The 20,526-nt window shown below is 45.4% G+C and overlaps 2 protein-coding genes across 4 annotated transcripts in view; both read left to right on the forward strand.

Annotated features, from left to right (window-relative positions):
* Positions 1 to 20,526, forward strand: part of LOC136621574 (complement factor H-like) — a 1,208,893-nt gene that overhangs the window by 659,473 nt on the left and 528,894 nt on the right. The gene's annotated exons all lie outside the window — the stretch shown is intronic.
* The window catches only part of LOC136621576 (coagulation factor XIII B chain-like), a 146,765-nt gene that overhangs the window by 58,025 nt on the left and 68,214 nt on the right, over positions 1 to 20,526 (forward strand). For 2 of the 3 annotated variants that reach the window (XM_066597147.1, XM_066597146.1), the window contains one exon: positions 17,504 to 17,701. The exons of the other annotated variant lie outside the window; for it this stretch is intronic. In XM_066597147.1, the coding sequence (XP_066453244.1) occupies positions 17,504 to 17,701 (198 nt within the window). The remainder of the gene's footprint in view (positions 1 to 17,503; positions 17,702 to 20,526) is intronic. 3 annotated transcript variants of the gene reach the window in all.

Genomic DNA, 20,526 nt, shown 5'->3' on the forward strand with positions numbered 1-20,526 from the left:
GGGGCGGTTGGGCAGCATGTAAGCCAGGAGAAGTGGCAGTGGAGTGTCATGCAGGCAGTGATTGTGCTTTGTTGGAGGTAGTGTGGTGCTTAGCTAAGGTATGCATTGCTAATGAGGGCTTTTCAGAAGTAAAAGTTTTTGGGAGGGGGGGGCCCACTCTTGCCGCTATTGTGGCTTAATAGTGGGACCTGTGAACTTGAGATGCAGCCCAACATGTAGCCCCTCGCCTGCCCTATCCGTTGCTGTGTCGTTCCCATCACTTTCTTGAATTGCCCAGATTTTCACACATGAAAACCTTAGCGAGCATCGGCGAAATACAAAAATGCTCGGGTCGCCCATTGACTTCAATGGGGTTCGTTACTCGAAACGAACCCTCGAGCATTGCGATAATTTCGTCCCGAGTAACGAGCACCCGAGCATTTTGGTGCTCGCTCATCTCAAGTTGGGACCCATTAGCTTTTCCTATTTATGACATAATCAATGCCTGTTCCAAATTTTACGTTTCAATGACACCGGATATTGAGAGAATTACATTCTGTATGTAAAATTTGGACGCTAATTCTTTTGCGCTTAGAATTGAATAATCTACTTGGGACCCATTAACTTTTCCTATTTATGACATATTCAATGCTAGTGCCAAATTTCATGTTCATAGACACAGGCAGGTACAACTCCCTATTGTGAAGTCCCTGTGGACCGACAGCATGGGTGGCTCCCTGGAACCCACCGGCGGTACATAAAAATATCCCATTGCAGTGCCTATCACAGCTGAGGTAGTAATGTCATGTTTAATGCAGGTGGGCTTCGGCCCACACTGCATGCCCCAGTCAGACTGGGGCTCTTTACAAGTGGAAACAGATGCATTTATAATTCCCTGTGGACCCACAGCATGGGTGGGTGCCAGGAAGCCACCGGTGGTACATAGAAATATCCCATTGCATTGCCCAACACAGCTGAGGTAGTAATGTTGTGCTTAATACAGGTGGGCTTCGGCCCACACTGCATGCCCCAGTCAGACTGGGGTTCTTTACAAGTGGACAGATGTAGGTTAAACTCCGTGTGCACCTACAGCATGGGTGGCTCCCTGGAACCCACCGGCGGTACATAAAAATATCCCATTGCATTGCCCAACACAGCTGAGGTAGTAATGTCGTGCTTAATGCAGGTGGGCTCGGACCACACTGCATGCCCCAGTCTGACTGGGGTTCTTTACAAGTGGAAACAGATGCATTTATAATTCCCTGTGGACCCACAGCAGGGGTGGGTGCCAGGAAGCCACCGGCGGTACATAGAACTATCCCATTGCATTGCCCAACACAGCTGAGGTAGTAATGTTGTGCTTAATACAGGTGGGCTTCGGCCCACACTGCATGCCCCAGTCAGACTGGGGTTCTTTACAAGTGGACAGATGTAGGTTAAACTCCGTGTGCACCTACAGCATGGGTGGCTCCCTGGAACCCACCGGCGATACACAAAAATATCCCATTGCATTGCCCAACACAGCGGATGTAACGTCAGCTGTAATGCAGGTGGGCTAAACATTCATTTGATTACACTGTAGGCGAGGGCCCACAAAAATTGCTGTATCAACAGTACTAATGTACATCCAAAAAATTGGCCATGGCCAACCAAGAGGGCAAGTGAAACCCATTAATCGCTTTGGTTAATGTGGCTTAAGTGGTAACTAGGCCTGGAGGCAGCCCAGTTTAACGAAAAATTGGTTCAAGTTAAAGTTTCAACGCTTTTAAGAGCATTGAAACATATAAAAATTGTTTAGAAAAATTATATGAGTGAGCCTTGTGGCCCTAAGAAAAATTGCCCGTTCAGCGTGATTACGTGAGGTTTCAGGAGGAGGAGGAGGAGGAATATTAGACACAGATTGATGAAGCAGAAATGTCCCCGTTTTGGATGGTGAGAGAGAACGTAGCTTCCATCCGCGGGTGCAGCCTACGTATTGCTTACGTATCGCTGCTGTCCGCTGGTGGAGAAGAGAAGTCGGGGGAAATCCAGGCTTTGTTCATCTTGATGAGTGTAAGCCTGTCGGCACTGTCGGTTGACAGGTGGGTACGCTTATCCGTGATGATTCCCCCAGCCACACTAAACACACTCTCTGACAAGACGCTAGCCGCAGGACAAGCAAGCACCTCCAGGGCATACAGCGCGAGTTCAGGCCACGTGTCCAGCTTCGACACCCAGTAGTTGTAGGGGGCAGAGGCGTCACGGAGGACGGTCGTGCGATCGGCTACGTACTCCCTCACCATCCATTTACAGTGCTCCCGCCGACTCAGCCTTGACTGGGGAGCGGTGACACAGTCTTGCTGGGGAGCCATAAAGCTGGCAAAGGCCTTGGAGAATGTTCCCCTGCCTGCGCTGTACATGCTGCCTGATCTCTGCGCCTCCCCTGCTACCTGGCCCTCGGAACTGCACCTTCTGCCACTAGCGCTGTCGGATGGGAAGTTTACCATCAGTTTGTCCACCAGCGCCCTGTGGTATAGCATCATTCTGGAACCCCTTTCCTCTTCGGGAATGAGAGTGCAAAGGCTCTCCTTATACCGTGGATCGAGCAGTGTGTACACCCAGTAATCCGTAGTGGCCAGAATGCGTGTAACGCGAGGGTCACGAGAAAGGCATCCTAACATGAAGTCAGCCATGTGTGCCAGGGTACCTGTACGCAACACATGGCTGTCTTCACTAGGAAGATCACTTTCAGGATCCTCCTCCTCCTCCTCTTCCTCCTCCTCAGGCCATACACGCTGAAAGGATGACAGCCCAGCAGCATGTGTACCCTCACCAGTGGGCCAAGCTGTCTCTTCCCCCTCCTCCTCATCCTCCTCATGCTCCTCCTCCTCCTCCTCAACGCGCTGAGATATAGACAGGCGGGTGCTCTGACTATCCAGCGACATACTGTCTTCCCCCGGCTCTGTTTCCGAGCGCAAAGCGTCTGCCTTTATGCTTTGCAGGGAACTTCTCAAGATGCATAGCAGAGGAATGGTGACGCTAATGATTGCAGCATCGCCGCTCACCACCTGGGTAGACTCCTCAAATTTTCCAAGGACCTGGCAGATGGCTGCCAACCAGGGCCACTCTTCTGTAAATAATTGAGGAGGCTGACTCCCACTGCGCCGCGCAAGTTGGAGTTGGTATTCCACTATAGCTCTACGCTGCTCATAGAGTCTGGCCAACATGTGGAGCGTAGAGTTCCACTGTGTGGGCACGTCGCACAGCAGTCGGTACACTGGCAGATTAAACCTATGTTGCAGTGTCCGCAGGGTGGCAGCGTGCGTGTGGGATTTGCGGAAATGTGCGCAGAGCTGGCGCACCTTTCCGAGCAGGTATGACAAGTGGGGGTAGCTTTTCAGAAAGCGCTGAACCACCAAATTAAAGACATGGGCCAGGCATGGCACGTGCGTGAGGCTGCCGAGCTGCAGAGCCGCCACCAGCTTACGGCCGTTGTCACACACGACCATGCCCGGTTGGAGGCTCAGCGGCGCAAGCCAGTGGTCGGTCTGCTCTGTCAGACCCTGCAGCAGTTCGTGGGCCGTGTGCCTCTTCTCTCCTAAGCTGAGTAGTTTCAGCACGGCCTGCTGACGCTTGCCCACCGCTGTGCTGCCACGCCGCGTGACACCGACTGCTGGCGACGTGCTGCTGACACATCTTGATTGCGAGACAGAGGTTGCGTTGGAGGAGGAGGAGGAGGAAGGTGCTTTAGTGGAGGAAGCATACACCGCCGCAGATACCACCACCGAGCTGTGGCCCGCAATTCTGGGGGTGGGTAGGACGTGAGCGGTCCCAGGCTCTGACTCTGTCCCAGCCTCCCCTAAATTCACCCAATGTGCCGTCAGGGAGATATAGTGGCCCTGCCCGCCTGTGCTTGTCCACGTGTCCGTTGTTAAGTGGACCTTGGGAGTAACCGCGTTGGTGAGGGCGCGTACAATGTTGCGGGAGACGTGGTCGTGCAGGGCTGGGACGGCACATCGGGAAAAGTAGTGGCGACTGGGAACCGAGTAGCGCGGGGCAGCCGCCGCCATCATGCTTTTGAAAGCCTCCGTTTCCACAAGCCTATACGGCAGCATCTCTAGGCTGATCAATTTTGCAATGTGCACGTTTAAGGCCTCATGTCCACGGGCAAAATATGATTTAGGATCCGCAGCGGATCTCCCGCATGCGGATCCGCATCCCATAGGGATGCATTGACCACCCGCTGGTAGATAAATACCCGCGGATGGTCAATAAAAGGGATTTTAAAAAAAATGGAGCATGAAAAAATCTGGACCATGCTCCATTTTCATGCGGGTCTCCCGCGGGGACGGCTCCCGCGGGCTTCTATTGAAGCCTATGGAAGCCGTCCGGATCCGCGGGAGACATAAAATAGGAATTTAAAAGTATTTACCCATCCGGAGAGGACCGCGAAGGTCTTCTATTCCTCACGGCCGGATCTTTCTTGCTTCGGCTCGGCGGATGTGCCCGGCGCATGCGCGCGGCACGTCGACGACGTGCCGGTGACGTGCCGCCGGCGTGACGAATTCATCCGCCGGCCGAAAAAGAAGATCCGGCCGTGAGGAACAGCAGACCTTCCCCGCCTGCTACGGATAGGTAAATTCTTTTAAATTCTTCTTTTCAGCGCTCATGTCCGCGGGGCAGGAGGGACCCGCTGCAGAATCTGCAGCGGATCTGATTTTCCCCGTGGACATGAGGCCTAACGCTTGAGCGTGCGGGTGCGTGGCGTCGTACTTGCGCTTGCGCTCAAACTTTGGCACTAGCGACGTCTGGACGCTGCGCTGAGAGACATTGCTGGATGGGGCCGAGGACAGCGGAGGTGAGGGTGTGGGTGCAGGCCAGGAGACGGTAGTGCCTGTGTCCTCAGAGGGGGGTTGGATCTCAGTGGCAGGTTGGGGCACAGGGGGAGAGGCAGTGGTGCAAACCGGAGGCGGTGAACGGGCATCGTCCCACCTTGTGGGGTGCTTGGCCATCATATGCCTGCGCATGCTGTTGGTGGTGCCTCCCCAGCTGATCTTGGCGCGACAAAGGTTGCACTCCACTGTTCGTCGGTCGTCAGGCGTCTCTGTGAAAAACTGCCACACCGTAGAGCACCTTGACCTGTGCAGGGTGGCATGGCGCAAGGGGGCGCTTTGGGAAACAGTTGGTGGATTATTCGGTCTGGCCCTGCCTCTACCCCTGGCCACCGCACTGGCTCGGCCTGTGCCCACACCCTCACTTGGCCCTCCGCGTCCTCGACCGCGTCCACGTCCTATAGGCCTACCCCTACCCCTCAGCATGCTGTATTACCAGTGATTTGATTTCCCAGGCAGGAAATAAATTGGCGCAAGCCTGCAGGCCAAATATAATTTTTTCGCTTTTTTGCAAAGGGAAGGCCCTACTGCGGATATTCAATGAACAATAACTTTTATAACTGTGGTGTGGCCCTGAAAAAGTGTCACACAACTTTAGTGTAGCAGAGTTATTAACTCTGGCAGAGCAGGTATTTGCCAGTCAGGAAAGACAATGGCGCAAGCCTGCAGTAAACCGTAGCTGGTTGCGTTTGATTTTTGTACGTTCTCCACGCAGCACACACGTACACGGAGACCTTAGGACTGACACAGGCAGGCCAAATATAATTTTTTCGCAAATTTGCAAAGGGAGGGCCCCACTGCGGATATTCAATGAACAATACGTTTAATAACTGTGGTGTGGCCCTGAAAAAGTGTCACACAACTTTAGTGTAGCAGAGTTATTAACTCTGGCAGAGCAGGTATTTGCCAGTCAGGAAAGACAATGGCGCAAGCCTGCAGTAAACCGTAGCTGGTTGCGTTTGATTTTTGTACGTTCTCCACGCAGCACACACGTACACGGAGACCTTAGAACTGACACAGGCAGGCCAAATATAATTTTTTCGCAAATTTGCAAAGGGAGGGCCCCACTGCGGATATTCAATGAACAATACGTTTAATAACTGTGGTGTGGCCCTGAAAAAGTGTCACACAACTTTAGTGTAGCAGAGTTATTAACTCTGGCAGAGCAGGTATTTGCCAGTCAGGAAAGACAATGGCGCAAGCCTGCAGTAAACCGTAGCTGGTTGCGTTTGATTTTTGTACGTTCTCCACGCAGCACACACGTACACGGAGACCTTAGGACTGACACAGGCAGGCCAAATATAATTTTTTCGCAAATTTGCAAAGGGAGGGCCCCACTGCGGATATTCAATGAACAATACGTTTAATAACTGTGGTGTGGCCCTGAAAAAGTGTCACACAACTTTAGTGTAGCAGAGTTATTAACTCTGGCAGAGCAGGTATTTGCCAGTCAGGAAAGACAATGGCGCAAGCCTGCAGTAAACCGTAGCTGGTTGCGTTTGATTTTTGTACGTTCTCCACGCAGCACACACGTACACGGAGACCTTAGGACTGACACAGGCAGGCCAAATATAATTTTTTCGCAAATTTGCAAAGGGAGGGCCCCACTGCGGATATTCAATGAACAATACGTTTAATAACTGTGGTGTGGCCCTGAAAAAGTGTCACACAACTTTAGTGTAGCAGAGTTATTAACTCTGGCAGAGCAGGTATTTGCCAGTCAGGAAAGACAATGGCGCAAGCCTGCAGTAAACCGTAGCTGGTTGCGTTTGATTTTTGTACGTTCTCCTCGCAGCACACACGTACACGGAGACCTTAGGACTGACACAGGCAGGCCAAATATAATTTTTTCCCTGCTTTTTTGCAAAGGGAGGGCCCCACTGCGGATATTCAATGAACAATAACTGTGTTGTGGCCCTGCCTACACAATTCTGTCCCTGTAGTATCAATGGAGGGTGCAATGCTCTGCACAGACGATTTTTAGAAGAAAAAAAAAATGCAACACTGCTAACAGCAGCCTGCACAGTACTCCACACAGTTAAATGTGGCCCTAGAAAGGACCGTTGAGGTTCTTGAAGGCTACACTCACTCCTAACACTCTCCCTGCCTAAGCACCACTTCTGTCCCTAATGCCGGGTGCAATGCTCTGCACTGCCGATTTGGAGAAAGAAAAAAAAACCACTGCTAGCAGCAGCCTGCACACAGGTAGATGTGGCCCTAAGAAGGACCTTTGGGGTTCTTGAAGCCTACACTAACTCCTAACGCTCTCCCTACAGCAGCTCAGGCACCAGCAGCACTGTCCCTCACTAACTCACAAGACATCTGAGGCGAGCCGCGGGAGGGGCCGACTTTTATACTCGGGTGACATCTGATCGCCCCAGCCACTCACAGCAGGGGGGTGGTATAGGGCTTGAACGTCACAGGGGGAAGTTGTAATGCCTTCCCTGTCTTTCAATTGGCCAGAAAAGCGCGCTAACGTCTCAGAGAGGAAACTGAAAGTAACCAGAACACCGCGTGGTACTCGTTACGAGTAACGAGCATCCCGAACACCCTAATATTCGCACGAATATCAAGCTCGGACGAGTACGTTCGCTCATCTCTAGTCCCAACTCGATTATTCAATTCTATGCGCAAAAGAATTAGCATCCAAATTTTATATATGAAATCTAATTCTCTCACTTCTTGGTGTAATAGAAACTTGAAATTTGGCACGAGCATTGATTATGTCATAAATAGGAAAAGGTAATGGGTCCCAACTCGATTGTTCAATTCTAAGCGCAAAAGAATTAGCATCCACATTTTACGTACGAAATCTAATTCTCTCACTTCTTGGTGTAATAGAAACTTGAAATTTCACACAAGCATTGATTATGTCATAAATATGAAAAGCTAATGGGTCCCAACTTGATTATTCAATTCTAACTGCAAAAGAATTAACGTTCAAATTTTACATACGAAATCTAATTCTCCCACTTCCCGATGTCATAGAAACTTGAAATTTTGCACGGGCATTAATTATGTCATAAATAGGAAAAGTTAAAGCATCCCAACTCGATTATTCAAATTTAAGTGCAAAAGAATTAGCGTCCAAATTTTACGTAAGTAATCTAATTCTCTCACTTACCGATGTCGAAGAAACATGAAATTTGGCATGAGCATTGATTATGTCATAAATAGGAAAACTTAATGGGTCCCAATTTGATTATTTAATTCTAGCGCAAAAGAACTAGCGTCCAAATTTTACGTACATAATCTAATTCTCTCACTTCTTGGTGTAATAGAAACTTGAAATTTGGAACGGGCATTGATTATGTCATAAATAGGAAAAGTTAATGGGTCCCAACTCGATTGATCAATTGTAAGCGCAAAAGAATTAGCGTCCACATTTTACGTACGAAATCTAATTCTCTCACTTCTCCATGTCATAGAACTTGAAATTTCGCACGAACATTGATTATGTCAAAAATATGAAAAGCTAATGGGTCCCAACTCGATTATTCAATTCTAAGCGCAAAAGAATTAGCGCTCAAATTTTACGTACGGAATCTAATTCTCCCACTTCCCGATGTCATAGAAACTTGAAATTTTGCACGAGCATTGAATATGTCATAAATAGGAAAAGTTAATGGGTCTCAACTTGATTATTCAATTCTAGCGCAAAAGAACTAGCGTCCAAGTTTTACGTATGGAATCTAGTTCTCTCACTTCTTGGTGTAAAAAAACTTGAAATTTTGCACGGGCATTAATTATTTCATAAATAGGAAAAGTTAATGCATCCCAACTCGATTATTCAAATCTAAGTGCAAAAGAATTAGCGTCCAAATTTTACGTACGTAATCTAATTCTCTCACTTACGATGTCATTTTATATAAAGGAAACGTCGCATGGTTACCTCCCTGTGGTGTTTCCTGGGTAACGCAGAGAACTATGCAAAATGGTGAACATATTTTTTCCCGGTATCTCTAAAGTAACCACGACTTCATAAGATTTTCCATGTTAACACCAGATAAACACCAGTACCAAATTAACTCGGGCGAACCCGGGTATATCAGCTAGTAAGTAAATAAATATATAAAATATGAAAATTATTGATATAAATTAGATTTTTCGGTTTCTCAAGTGTAAATTGGGAGGTGTTCCGGTTTTCGGAGAATTTTTTCATCTTGATTTTTTAAATCAGCATACTTGATTACATAAAACCTGAAATGTGCCTTCCATGCAGACAAAAAAGGTTTCCGACACTACAGGCTATTGAAGGTCCTTTAGCAGCTTCCGTACCCCTTGCATCTCCCCTGGGAGCAGGGCTGTGCCTCCACTCCCTGACTGCTCCATGCGCCCAGTTTTCTCTCTGCAGTGATGTGCTGAAGTAGAGCCGCTGTGGGGATCTTCACCTTGCTGTCCCCGGACTTCGCAGCTGTAAGTCTCCGGTCCCCGCTTTTCTGCCATGTGTGGCTGTCCCCAGACCCCGCAGCTGTAAGTGTCCCAACCTCTCCTCGCTGTTCTGGCATGTGCCGCTGTCACCTAGACCTGTCCCTGCTGTTTTGCCACGTGCGTCTGTCGGCTGTCTCCAGACACCACAGATGTAAGTCTCCAGTCCCCACGGTTCCAGCATCTCCAGTCGTCTGTGATGTGGTGTGCAGACAACCCTTTTGACATTCTCCCCGCTGCCCTGATGGAGGAGCGCAGCAGCCGGAGTACGGAAGACAGGCCATAGGACTGTGGCAACAGCAGGGTCAAGATCCCCACAGCGGCCTCGACTTCGGGACATCCTTGCGCAGAGAAAACTGGTCTCACAGAGCTGCAGAGAGAAAAACTGGCCGCACGGAAATAGTGGGGGAGCAGAGGCACAACCCCGCTCCCAGGGGAGATGCAAGGGGGAGTAAAATTGGGCGTACAGAGCTGCAAAGAGAAAACTGGCCGCACGGAACAGAGAGGGAGTGGAGGCTCAGCCCCGCTCCCAGGGAACATGCAAGGGGGGACAGTATACAAAAGCTGCTATAGGACCTTCAAGCACCTTCACAAATGCAGCTAATCGGGAGTTAGGGATGTTCCTACAGCCAAGCCCTGTCAATTTGTTGTTTTTTTTTGCTGTATATGTAATCTCTGAATCCCCTCCTACAGCATATATAGAGCCCTAAGATTGGGATGTGCGTAAACTGGAGTGATGATGTACAATTTACTGTGCTTCTTGCAGGTGTATTGGAGTTGTACATTGTAGTATATGTCACTAAGATATAACAGTCCAACTACAGTCTCTTACTGTCTCTAGTGAACAAATAAAGTGATTACAAGTCATAGAATTTTAGTCACTACCATAGCCTGGGTCCATAACCTGAATATGGCATTATGATGACTAAAGTCTGGTATCTTGGACTTCCAGACTCCAATGTAGTTTTGTGTTAACTGCCTGTGACAATTACATATAAGAAACAATGTACTCCCTTCATAATAAAGACCCTGGAGAGGAGAGATGGCTGAATATGTATGTCCACTATTTTCAATGACCCATCATCCCCACTTCTGAGTAACGCACTATACACATGGTATTCCCAAATTATTACAAGACGGACAAGACATACGTTTCAGTTGCCCTGGTGGCCATTTGTGGATGTTTCTACTGTGCCTCTTCCCATTGTCCCTCCACAATCCTAAACAAGTATCAGGACTGGGAACCTGGGGTGTCCATGGGACTTTTGGCGGTCAAGCCATCAGAATGACATGGTTTAGTCTTTGTTCTCACTGGCATCAATAAGTTTCAGCTGATCTCAATCAACCTCACACTCATATGTCTAAAACATAAATAGCAGAACAAAGAATTGCCTCAAAGGAAGGAGATTCCCAGTCCCACGTTGCCTACTTTGGTCCTGGACTATCAGTAATGTGTAGGAAAGAAGAAGCAATGAGAAGATATTGTGTGTTTTTGCGTCTCCTGCCATTCACAGAATCTTATGAGCAGAAATGTATCTCAGTTGGACCACCAAGTAAACTGTCGGAGTGGTGGGCTCAGTGATAGTCCTTCTCACCACCCACCCACACACACACACATACACAGTGATAAGATTCCTCACTTGTGGCCTCCTTACTGCAAAATAAAACATATTACTCTACTTGCCTTTTAGCTACCAGCTCCAGCTTCTCCTTTCACTGTCCTGGTAGTCTCTGCTTTCCTCCTGGCAGCCGGTCATATGGTTTGCAGTGGTCACATGGTCAGATCATGTGACCAGACTAGAAAGTGACCAGAGGACCGAAAGGACAGTGACTGAAGTGGTACAGTCGGGGTACAGGTTGCATGGGTTTGGCATAAGTGCATTGGGTGTCAGGTGTGATTTGGAGATTAGGGTTGAGAGCTTTTCATTGGTAATGATAGAGAGGTAGGTTATGGAGGAATAGAGGATAGGAGGGAACAGTTATGGAGAGGGTTTTACTGGAGGATGGAGAAGAGAGTTAGAAGTGTTAAATAATTGTTTGGGATTGTGAAGCCTTAAGTATACGATAGTAACGAAATAGCCCGTTTTGCAGAATTGAGAGCAGGCTTGAAGGTGAGAACTGCTATTTGTGACTATCACTGCCCATGGTATGCACAGGATACGCTGCCAGCACCACAGCTCAAAGGCCTCCATCCTTCTTCTGTTTACTTTCTTGAGTGTCCAGCTTTCGCATGCATATGTAGTTATTGGGAAAATGATTGCATTGATTATTGATTATTCAGATCTTTGTTGTAATGCTGATGTCTTTGCTCTTCTATATCTTCACCATTCCTCATACTGCATTACAGCAAAGCCTGATTCTTCATTTGTTTTAGGCCCCGATTCACCACTGTGGTCGATCTTGGATTCAAGGAAAGTGATATCTTGGACTGATTCAATTTCTACATTGACCATTGTTATGTGTGGTACAATTATTCACTGAGACAGACATTGCTTTTTGTTGTCAGCAGCTTTGTTTTCTTAATATTGAGATACAGTCCCATGTGTTCGCTCTCTTTGACTATTCAAATTGGGTATTCAAGATCATTTTCAGCAAGTAGAGTTGTGTCATCAGCATATATTAAGCTTTTTACCCCTAATAAAACTAGAAAGCTGAAAAAAGATATTAAAAAAATAGTCCCATATGTCACAGAAAAAAAAGCAGCAAAAATAATTTAGCTGAAGGAAACAAATAGGGTGTCATTGATCTTTAGTCTAGCGTGCGGTTCCATATATAGAGACAATATTGCAGAAATAAAGGGGGCGGGAAAGTTAAAATTTGAGAGAACTCTCTCCATGTAGGTCCAATCCACCCTGTCAAAAGCCTTTTCGGCGTCGGTGCTAACAAGGGCCAGTGGGGTGTTATGCTTTTGGGCATATTTTATTGCATGTAATAGGTGTATGCAGTTGTCTTTCCCTTCTCTGCCTTTCACGAATCCTGTTTGCTCAGGGTTGACCAGAATGGGGATAAGGTCTTCCATTCTTTTGGCAAGTAATTTGGCCCATATTTTTACATCAAGGTTAATCAGAGAAATAGGTCTATAGCTGCCACATAGATTTGGGTCTTTATTTTCCTTGTGAATTAAAGTGACATGTGCTTCATAGGCTTGTTTAGGGAGCTTCTCTCCCTTGAGAAGTGCATTAAGCATATCCAGTAGATGTGGGACTAGCTGCTTTTTTAAAGACTCTGTAGTACACTATTGAGAGCCCATCGGGCCCGGGGCTTTTTCCCTGAGGGCAGGAGTCAATTATCCCTTCTACTTCTTTAGTTGTAATTGGTTTAAGGAGAGTATTAGTGTCTTTATCGTTGAGTTTTGTGAGATTCAGGGATTTTAAGAAGGAGTCAATTTGGCTTTTGATTTTATGTCTAACTGGGGATGTCTCACTATCCTCGAGATTATAAAGCTTAGAATAAAAGTGCTGGAATTCCTTTGCTATCTCAACGGTTGTAGAGACCACTGCTCCCGAGTGAGTTTTTATCGACTGGATGTAGTTTCTAGATCTAACCTTTTTGAGTAGGTCCGTTGTCAGTTTGCTACCTCTGTTGCTGTGCGCATATATTCGTTGTTTAAGGAAGAGGTGTTTTTTATTACATTTGTCGTTGAGACAGCAACGCAGGTCCATCCTCACTGTAGTTAGTTCATCCAGATTTGCTTTGGACTGTGATAGCTTTGTAACTTGTTCTAGTTTAGCTATAAGGAAAAAGGTAGTTGTCTATCTCCTTTTGTTTCTGTTTTTTAATTCTGGATCCTAGGGCTATTAAGTGACCTCTCGTGTACGCTTTGTGAGTTTCCCAAATCAGAGGAAGTTCGATTTAATTTGAAAAATTCATCTATCAAGAGCCCTAACCGGGATCTCTCATCTGTAGAATCAAGTAAAGAATCATTTAAGCGCCATATCCACTCACAAGGGGACTCGTTATTTAAGTGGAAGTCAGCATGGACAGGGGCATGGTCCGAAAGGGTTATGGAGTCGATTTTGGTTTCCCTGAGTTTCGGTAGTAGGCCTGAGGAAGCAAAGATATAATCCAATCTTTGGAATGAGGCATGTACTTGCGAGTAGAAGGTAAAGTCTTTAGAAGAGGGTCGTGATGATCTCCATACATCTGCTACTCCTAACTCATGCAGAACTCTGCTGAGTCTCTTTAGCTTGGCTTGGGAGATCTGGGAGCGGGCCGAGGAAGAGTCCAGCAGGGGGTTCATGGTGACGTTTAGGTCCCCACCTAGGATGATGTGCCCTTTTGCAAATTGTTTGAGGATTTCGAGTTGTTTTATTATCCAGGGAATTTGTTTCGTATTGGGGGCATAGAGGTTTGCAATTGTTATTTTGATATTTCCGATTCTGCCCTTAAGAATGAGTGCCCTACCTTCTCCATCAGAGTGTTGGGCTGTAAGCGTAAAGGGTATAGATTTGTGGAGCAAGGTAGAGACCCCTTTTGAGGCGGATCCCGTGTGGGAGCTATGGAAGCACTGGCTGAAGAGACCCCCGGGTAACGAAAAGTGTCTGTCCCCCTTAAAGTGTGTCTCTTGTATTAGTAGAATTTTGGACTTACATTTTTTCAGGATCTGTGACAGCTTGTGTCTCTTGTTCGGAGAGTTCAGACCTCGGACGTTAAATGACGTGACATGCACATCCCCTACACCGGTCCCGGAGGAGTTGATCATGGCTTAAGAGGGATATAAAAAGCGGTACTTTTAGACAAAAAGCTCAGGATTAGTTAAAAGGTAAAGGTCTAATTACTGCTTAGACATCTACTAGCTTTGGAGTTTGGATGAAGGTTGGAGTTGAGGGAGAAGGAAACAAATAGATCAGTAAAACCACCGCATGGATAAAATGCCTAAAAGGTCCTTAAAGGGGTTGTCCCGCGCCGAAACGTTTTTTTTTTTTTTTCAATAGCCCCCCCGTTCGGCGCGAGACAAACCCGATGCAGGGGTTAAAAAAGAAAACGGGATAGTGCTTACCTGAATCCCCGCGCTCCGGTGACTTCTTACTTACCTGGTGAAGATGGCTGCCGGGATCTTCACCCTCGGTGGACCGCAGGGCTTCTGTGCGGTCCATTGCCGATTCCAGCCTCCTGATTGGCTGGAATCGGCACGTGACGCGGCGGAGCTACGAGGAGCCGCTCTCAGGCATGAGCGGCCCCATTCAGAAAAGAAGAAGACCGGACTGTGCAAGCGCGTCTAATCTGGCGATTAGACGCTGAAAATTAGACGGCACCATGGAGACGAGGACGCTAGCAACGGAACAGGTAAGTGAATAACTTCTGATAACTTCTGTATGGCTCATAATTAATGCACAATGTACATTACAAAGTGCATTAATATGGCCATACAGAAGTGTATACCCCCACTTTGTTTCGCGGGACAACCCCTTTAAGGCCTGAAACACCCTGGACCTTAAGGGATTAAAACTAAAGGTAAAAGTATCCATAAAATGTCAAGAAATCACTGTGCTCAAAATGAATGTATAAGGCCCAATCTACTTTTTTTCCCCTTTGCACTGATACTGATGCAGATTCTGTTCTGAAGTCTGCATTGGAATCTGTGTTCTTTAACATCCCATTGAGTTCAATGGGAATCCAAGTCACTGTTCACATAGCACAGATTTGGAAGCTTTGCTGCTGAAAAAACAAATTTACAAGTCAAGTCTTGAATTGGAATCTGCATCAATAAATAGACACAAGTATTAGCCCCATGGAATGGGGTTAATCTGCATGTGAATCAACAGCATCTTCAAATACAAATCGGTGGCACAAACCTACGGCTCTGCCACAGAGTTCTGCTGCAGATTATGAAATAGAAATCCATGTTGCATTTTTCTGAAGTGTATTTTAAATTGTGTGAACAAGACCTAAAACTGGATGGCAAGTTAAAACATGTTCAGAAGTTAAACAATCCAAATTAGTGACTTTGAGGCCTTAAATGTGAGGGAACATATTTATATAATTTGTGTTGTTCTGTGCCCAAGGAGACCAATCGCCTCTCTGTCACATACTGTGAATGGTGTGTGATGTGTACACATATGCTGCAGATACTTTTCCATTAAGGGCTAGAAGCTAGTATAAAGTGAATATTTACTCTGCATTAAATGGCTTATAATTTTTTATCTGACCAGTGATTATATTTTATTACTAGCATAATTATAAATATACACTTTGCCAAAAAATCAAGCACCTAGGAGTTGTAATTTTGCTGCAAAACTTGGCATGCAGTTATATATCAGTCAGATATGCAAATGATTACAGCTGTGTGGTGATAAATTGTTCCACCCTTGGGTTTTCAGAGACTACTTATATGGAGAAAACCTCTTTTTTGTGCTTGTGTAGAGCGTAACCACTAGGCATGCCTCCACAATGCAATCAAAGAGATTTTGCCCAGTTAATAGAGTTTGAGAGGGGGGGTTGCATTGCAATGCAAGAAGCTGGATGGTCACATTGACAAATTGCCCGCCATCTGGGCCATTCTGACCAGAATGTTAGGAGGTGTTGAGACCAGTGGATGCATGATGACAGGCAGACAAGGCAACCAGTCTCAGGACACCCTCAAAAGACTGCAAGTAGAGAGGATAGTCTGATTGTCCGATAATCACAGGAAGCTCCAACTGTTTAGTCGTTCACCTTTCAGAGACAGGTGGCACCATCATTACAGGCCCGTGTGTCTGCTGAAACAATTTCCGGTTGCTTGGCTGAGAGACATTTGGTCTCATGGCGACCATTGCGTGTACTGCCTTTGACACTCATCCACCATCACATCCACTTGCAGTGGTGTAGCGAACGATGAAACTGGACTGCTATTGAGTGGAACGAGGTTATCTTCAGCAACGAATCTGGGTTTAGTTTGGGCATGGACAATGGTCGTGTTCTTGTCTGGAGACCTAGGGGTGAGCTCCACAATCCTGTGTTAGTGGACCACACCAGTTCCAATCTTCTGACTTCGTTGTCAGGTACCAAATTGGTAGATATGGAAGCCAATGATGAGAAGATTGCAAGCAGATCTATGAATAATGCAAAACGCTTTGTGTTGCATCAAGATTAGAGTTAAGCGAACGAGAGAGAGAGAGAGAGAGAGAGAGAGAGAGAGAGAGAGAGTGAGTATTATTACACAGGTTACAAAGATTAATCGACCATAAGGCTTTTTGACATCTGCTGAAAAAAACTGTCGCAAAGGTCTTAAGGCTCACCTAGATAAGGAAATAGCTGCAGTCAGGCTATTGATATCTTATTATAGTCTATTTCTGCTGACTTTCTATGTCTTTATCTCAACATAGCTTAGCACTGCTGATTTTCTGTTGACTCCTCTTATGATCCTTGATTTCAGCACTACGCAGTGTAGGTATAGTTTTCTGTATATGGTTCAATAGTCCAAATAAGATAAGAAATACACACACTTATTATAGCCTGAAACTTAACAGTTTATGTACCATGACACCTGCCTTTACTGTGAAGTGGCACACTGCCCCTTCTACTAAGTGATGATCTGGGGGGCCATTGCATATGACAGTTGATCACTTCTAGTAGAGTTACAAGGGACAATAACATCTGAGTGATATGTTCAGGACATCCTGCAGTCACAGGTGTTGCCTCCAATGGCAGGGCTTCCAAGAAGCATTTTCCAGCAGGATAATGCTTGACTGCACACAAAAAGGTGTCACAGAAATGGCTTCACAACATTTCCACTTTTCCTTGGCCTGGTAGGTCACCAGAGTTATCAATAAAACATGTATGGCACCATCAGAGATGCCAATTTTGACACCCTGCGAGTTTGCAAAAGCTAATGTTACAGCAAATGTGTTCAGTTTTTTGCCAAAAAATGATCCTTTTGCTCTAATATTGTAATCACTTACTTATATCCATGTTACAATCACACACAGAGAGTGTCATACCATTCTGACAACTGCTTCTAGGTGCTTGATTTTTTGGACATAAGTGTATTTCACTATTTAAATGTTTCTTTTGAGGGTTTGAAATGGATGAACATTTTTACACAGTCATTGTCTCACTTTGCTATATTTTTATGACAATTGTGGAACAATTTTCAACTGCAAAGTCAGGGAGAAAACTACAGTATATGTCATTGTCCATATTATAATATTTTAAAGAGTATTGGAAGGGATCTGATTGCTTCACATTTTGCTTTGAATACATAAAAGGAAATTAAAATAGAAAAAAATGTTCACTTAATGCTACAGAGCCATGTACTGCAAAGGAAAAGGCCATGGAAGAAAATAAGATACAGCTAAGATGGAGAGATGATAAAAAGGTTTACATTATACATGGTGACGAAGTGGAATTTATCTGTGAACCTGAGCATGAAGCTCCTCCTGGCACACTGATGAGACCTGCTTGTCAACAAGGAAAGCTGCAATATCCAAAATGCTTCAGGAATGGTAAGTGTTAGGCCATAGCCATATGCACACAGGTTGTCATTATTTATTTCTGCTGCCACCAAGGAATGATGTTACCAGTCAGGGAAGGATTAAGTCTACCTTGAGCTCTAAACTATATGAAGATTGTGGACCCTCTACCAGTCTAAAGATTTAAAATAATCAGAAGCTTACTGCATAGATATACCATAACAGAACCAAGTTTACAGCATAGATTTGATATGAGAACCAAGCTTACTGCATAGTTACCTTAAACATATCAAGCTTACTACTGATCTGACACTGCTAACTCATCTAATAAGTCACGGCTTGAAGCATAGCACTGCTACATCTGTACATGAGACTGCAAAACAGAATCAAGTTTGCTTGAAAGATATGATATAAGAAACAAGCATACTGCATAGACACGATACTAGATCCAAATATACTGCATGGATGCAAGTTTTCTACATGGACACAGTGCCAGAACTCAGCTGACTACGTGTATACAATAACAGTTGGTGGGCAGTTCTAGATGGTGGATGGTTATGAAAGCTCGGACTTCAGAATGCCAACTCTAATATAATCTACCATTGAAGCTAATGATTCAACAATGACTAGTTGTCTCAGGATATCATATTGTACTGTATGTTTACTGCAAGCTTGGTTTTCATAGAATCCTAGAACTAGAAGAAACCATCAGGGTCATCTGGTCAAACCCCCTGCTCAGTGCAGGATCACTAAATCACTCCAGACAAATATCTGTCCAGCTTCTGTTTGAAGACTTCCATGAAAAGATAACTCACCACCTCCCATGGTAACCTGTTCCACTCATTGATCACCCTCGTTGTCAGAAAGTTTTTCCTAGTATCTAATCTGTGTCTTTACCCCTTTCAGTTTCATCCCATTGCTTCTAGTCTTTCCTTGTTAAAATGATAATAGGGCTGATTCCCCTGCACTGTGACAGCCCTTACGATATTTGTAGATAGCTATTAATCCCTTAGTGAGAGCCCCAAAGTGTTTTTACGTCCTAGCTAAGTGGGCTTCAATCCTGGAGGATGTAAAAAGATGCATCCTCTGAGGATTGAAGCCACATGGGCTGAGGACATGATAGCTCCATGCCGTCAGTTCCCGGAGGTAGCCGACAACTTGGAGCTGTCATGGGGTGCCGCTGGAAGCCCCCCACTCCCCTGATCATGTGATTGCCGCTATTCAACAGATAGCACTGATTGCATTAAAACGACAATCACTGAAACGTTTTTAAAAAGTTAAATAAAGTTAAAATTTCACCTCCCGTAATGGAACCAATCCGTGAGGGGAGGTGAAGTTACTTACCTAAGGCCTCCAGCGATGGGATCTTTAGCTGGGAACCTTTTCCCAACTTCAGAGCATGCGCTCATTGGCAAAATGGCGGACATAAGCGCAGAAGCTAAGGAAGGTCAGGGAAATTTAAAATCTCCTTGCTCCTAGCTACTAAAGGTAGCTGAGAGCCTGGAGCAGTAACTGAGGGCCCACGGTGAGCTGTCCCCGATCACGTAAAAAGTTAAAAACAGTTGAAGATTAATGCTCTTTTTGGTTTGGGCCCCGTTATGCATACGAACATAAGATTAGGGACACAATGGATATGTTTATGAACACGGAACAAACAGGGGTATCTATTTTGGAGTGCAAGTCTTCATTCATCTGTGTGCTTTATAAAAAAACTGTTTTTAAAATGACACAATTGCCAAAAAAATGAAAGTCATATTTTTTCCTTCTGCTTTGCTTAGATTCATTCAAAAACGGTGCCGTCAAAATACGCAGTACAACCCTCAGTGAATACATTAAGGGGTGTAGTTTTTAAAATGGGGTCATGTGTCCCCATTCTGACACCTATGAGCCTTTGCAATCTTGGCTTGGCTTAGGAAAACTAAATGGTCCTCAAAATGTTGATAAGTAGTGTTAAATGGTTAAAAAAAACAAAACGTTTTTTCAGATGTGTGCTCAGAATAAAGTAAACAAACTTACCAAGATTTTAACAGTATGTTTGCAAATATTTCAGATATTACAGATGAAAATGTGAAAATGTAATAGGTTTTTCAAAATCTTCCAAATTTATTAGTACAGTGGTTTATTAGATTTATTAGTACAGTGGTGCCTTGGGTTAAGAGTTTAATTTGTCCTGTGACGAAGCTCCTAACCCAAAACACTCGTAAGTCAAATCAATTTTCTCCATTGAAATGAACTTAAACACCATTAATGCTTTCCAGTTCATTTTAATGTGGAAAATTTTACACTACGTGTAAAAAAACAAACACCAATACTCACACGCTTCCGGTCCTCACATAGTATCATTGATATCATTTAATGACTGTGATTGGTTAATCCAGCACCGTCTTTCATTGGCTGACGCAGCGCTGGATTAACCAATCAGAGCATTACCTTGCTGGAGGCGGGGTATTCAAGCTCTGCTTCTAGGAAGAAATGCTCTGTCGGCATGGAGGAGGACGCGGCAGCCTGCAGCAGCGCTGCAGACAATCACCAGGACCTAAACGCTGGCGGTAGGTGAGTTTTAGACACCCCCGAGCAAGCTTGTGAGCTTCTTGACTTGCAAACAGGCGCGTAACCCAATTTTCCTTTTTTTTGCTCTTAAATCATAGCAAAAATTTGGGAGAGAGCCTGCTCACAAGTCAAGAAGCTTCCGAGCTGAGTCACTCGTAAATCAAGGTACCGCTGTATATGCAAACCTTTTAATAATTTGTTTAAATATGTTCCCAAGTTACAGAAGTCAGGCTTATAGGCCTGTAGTTCCAGGGTCCTTCTTTTCCTGTTTTTTGAAGATACGGACAACATTTGCCCTTCTCTAACCT

This window comes from Eleutherodactylus coqui, chromosome 3 (assembly GCF_035609145.1).
Source record: "Eleutherodactylus coqui strain aEleCoq1 chromosome 3, aEleCoq1.hap1, whole genome shotgun sequence".
NCBI classification, from domain to species: domain Eukaryota; kingdom Metazoa; phylum Chordata; class Amphibia; order Anura; family Eleutherodactylidae; genus Eleutherodactylus; species Eleutherodactylus coqui.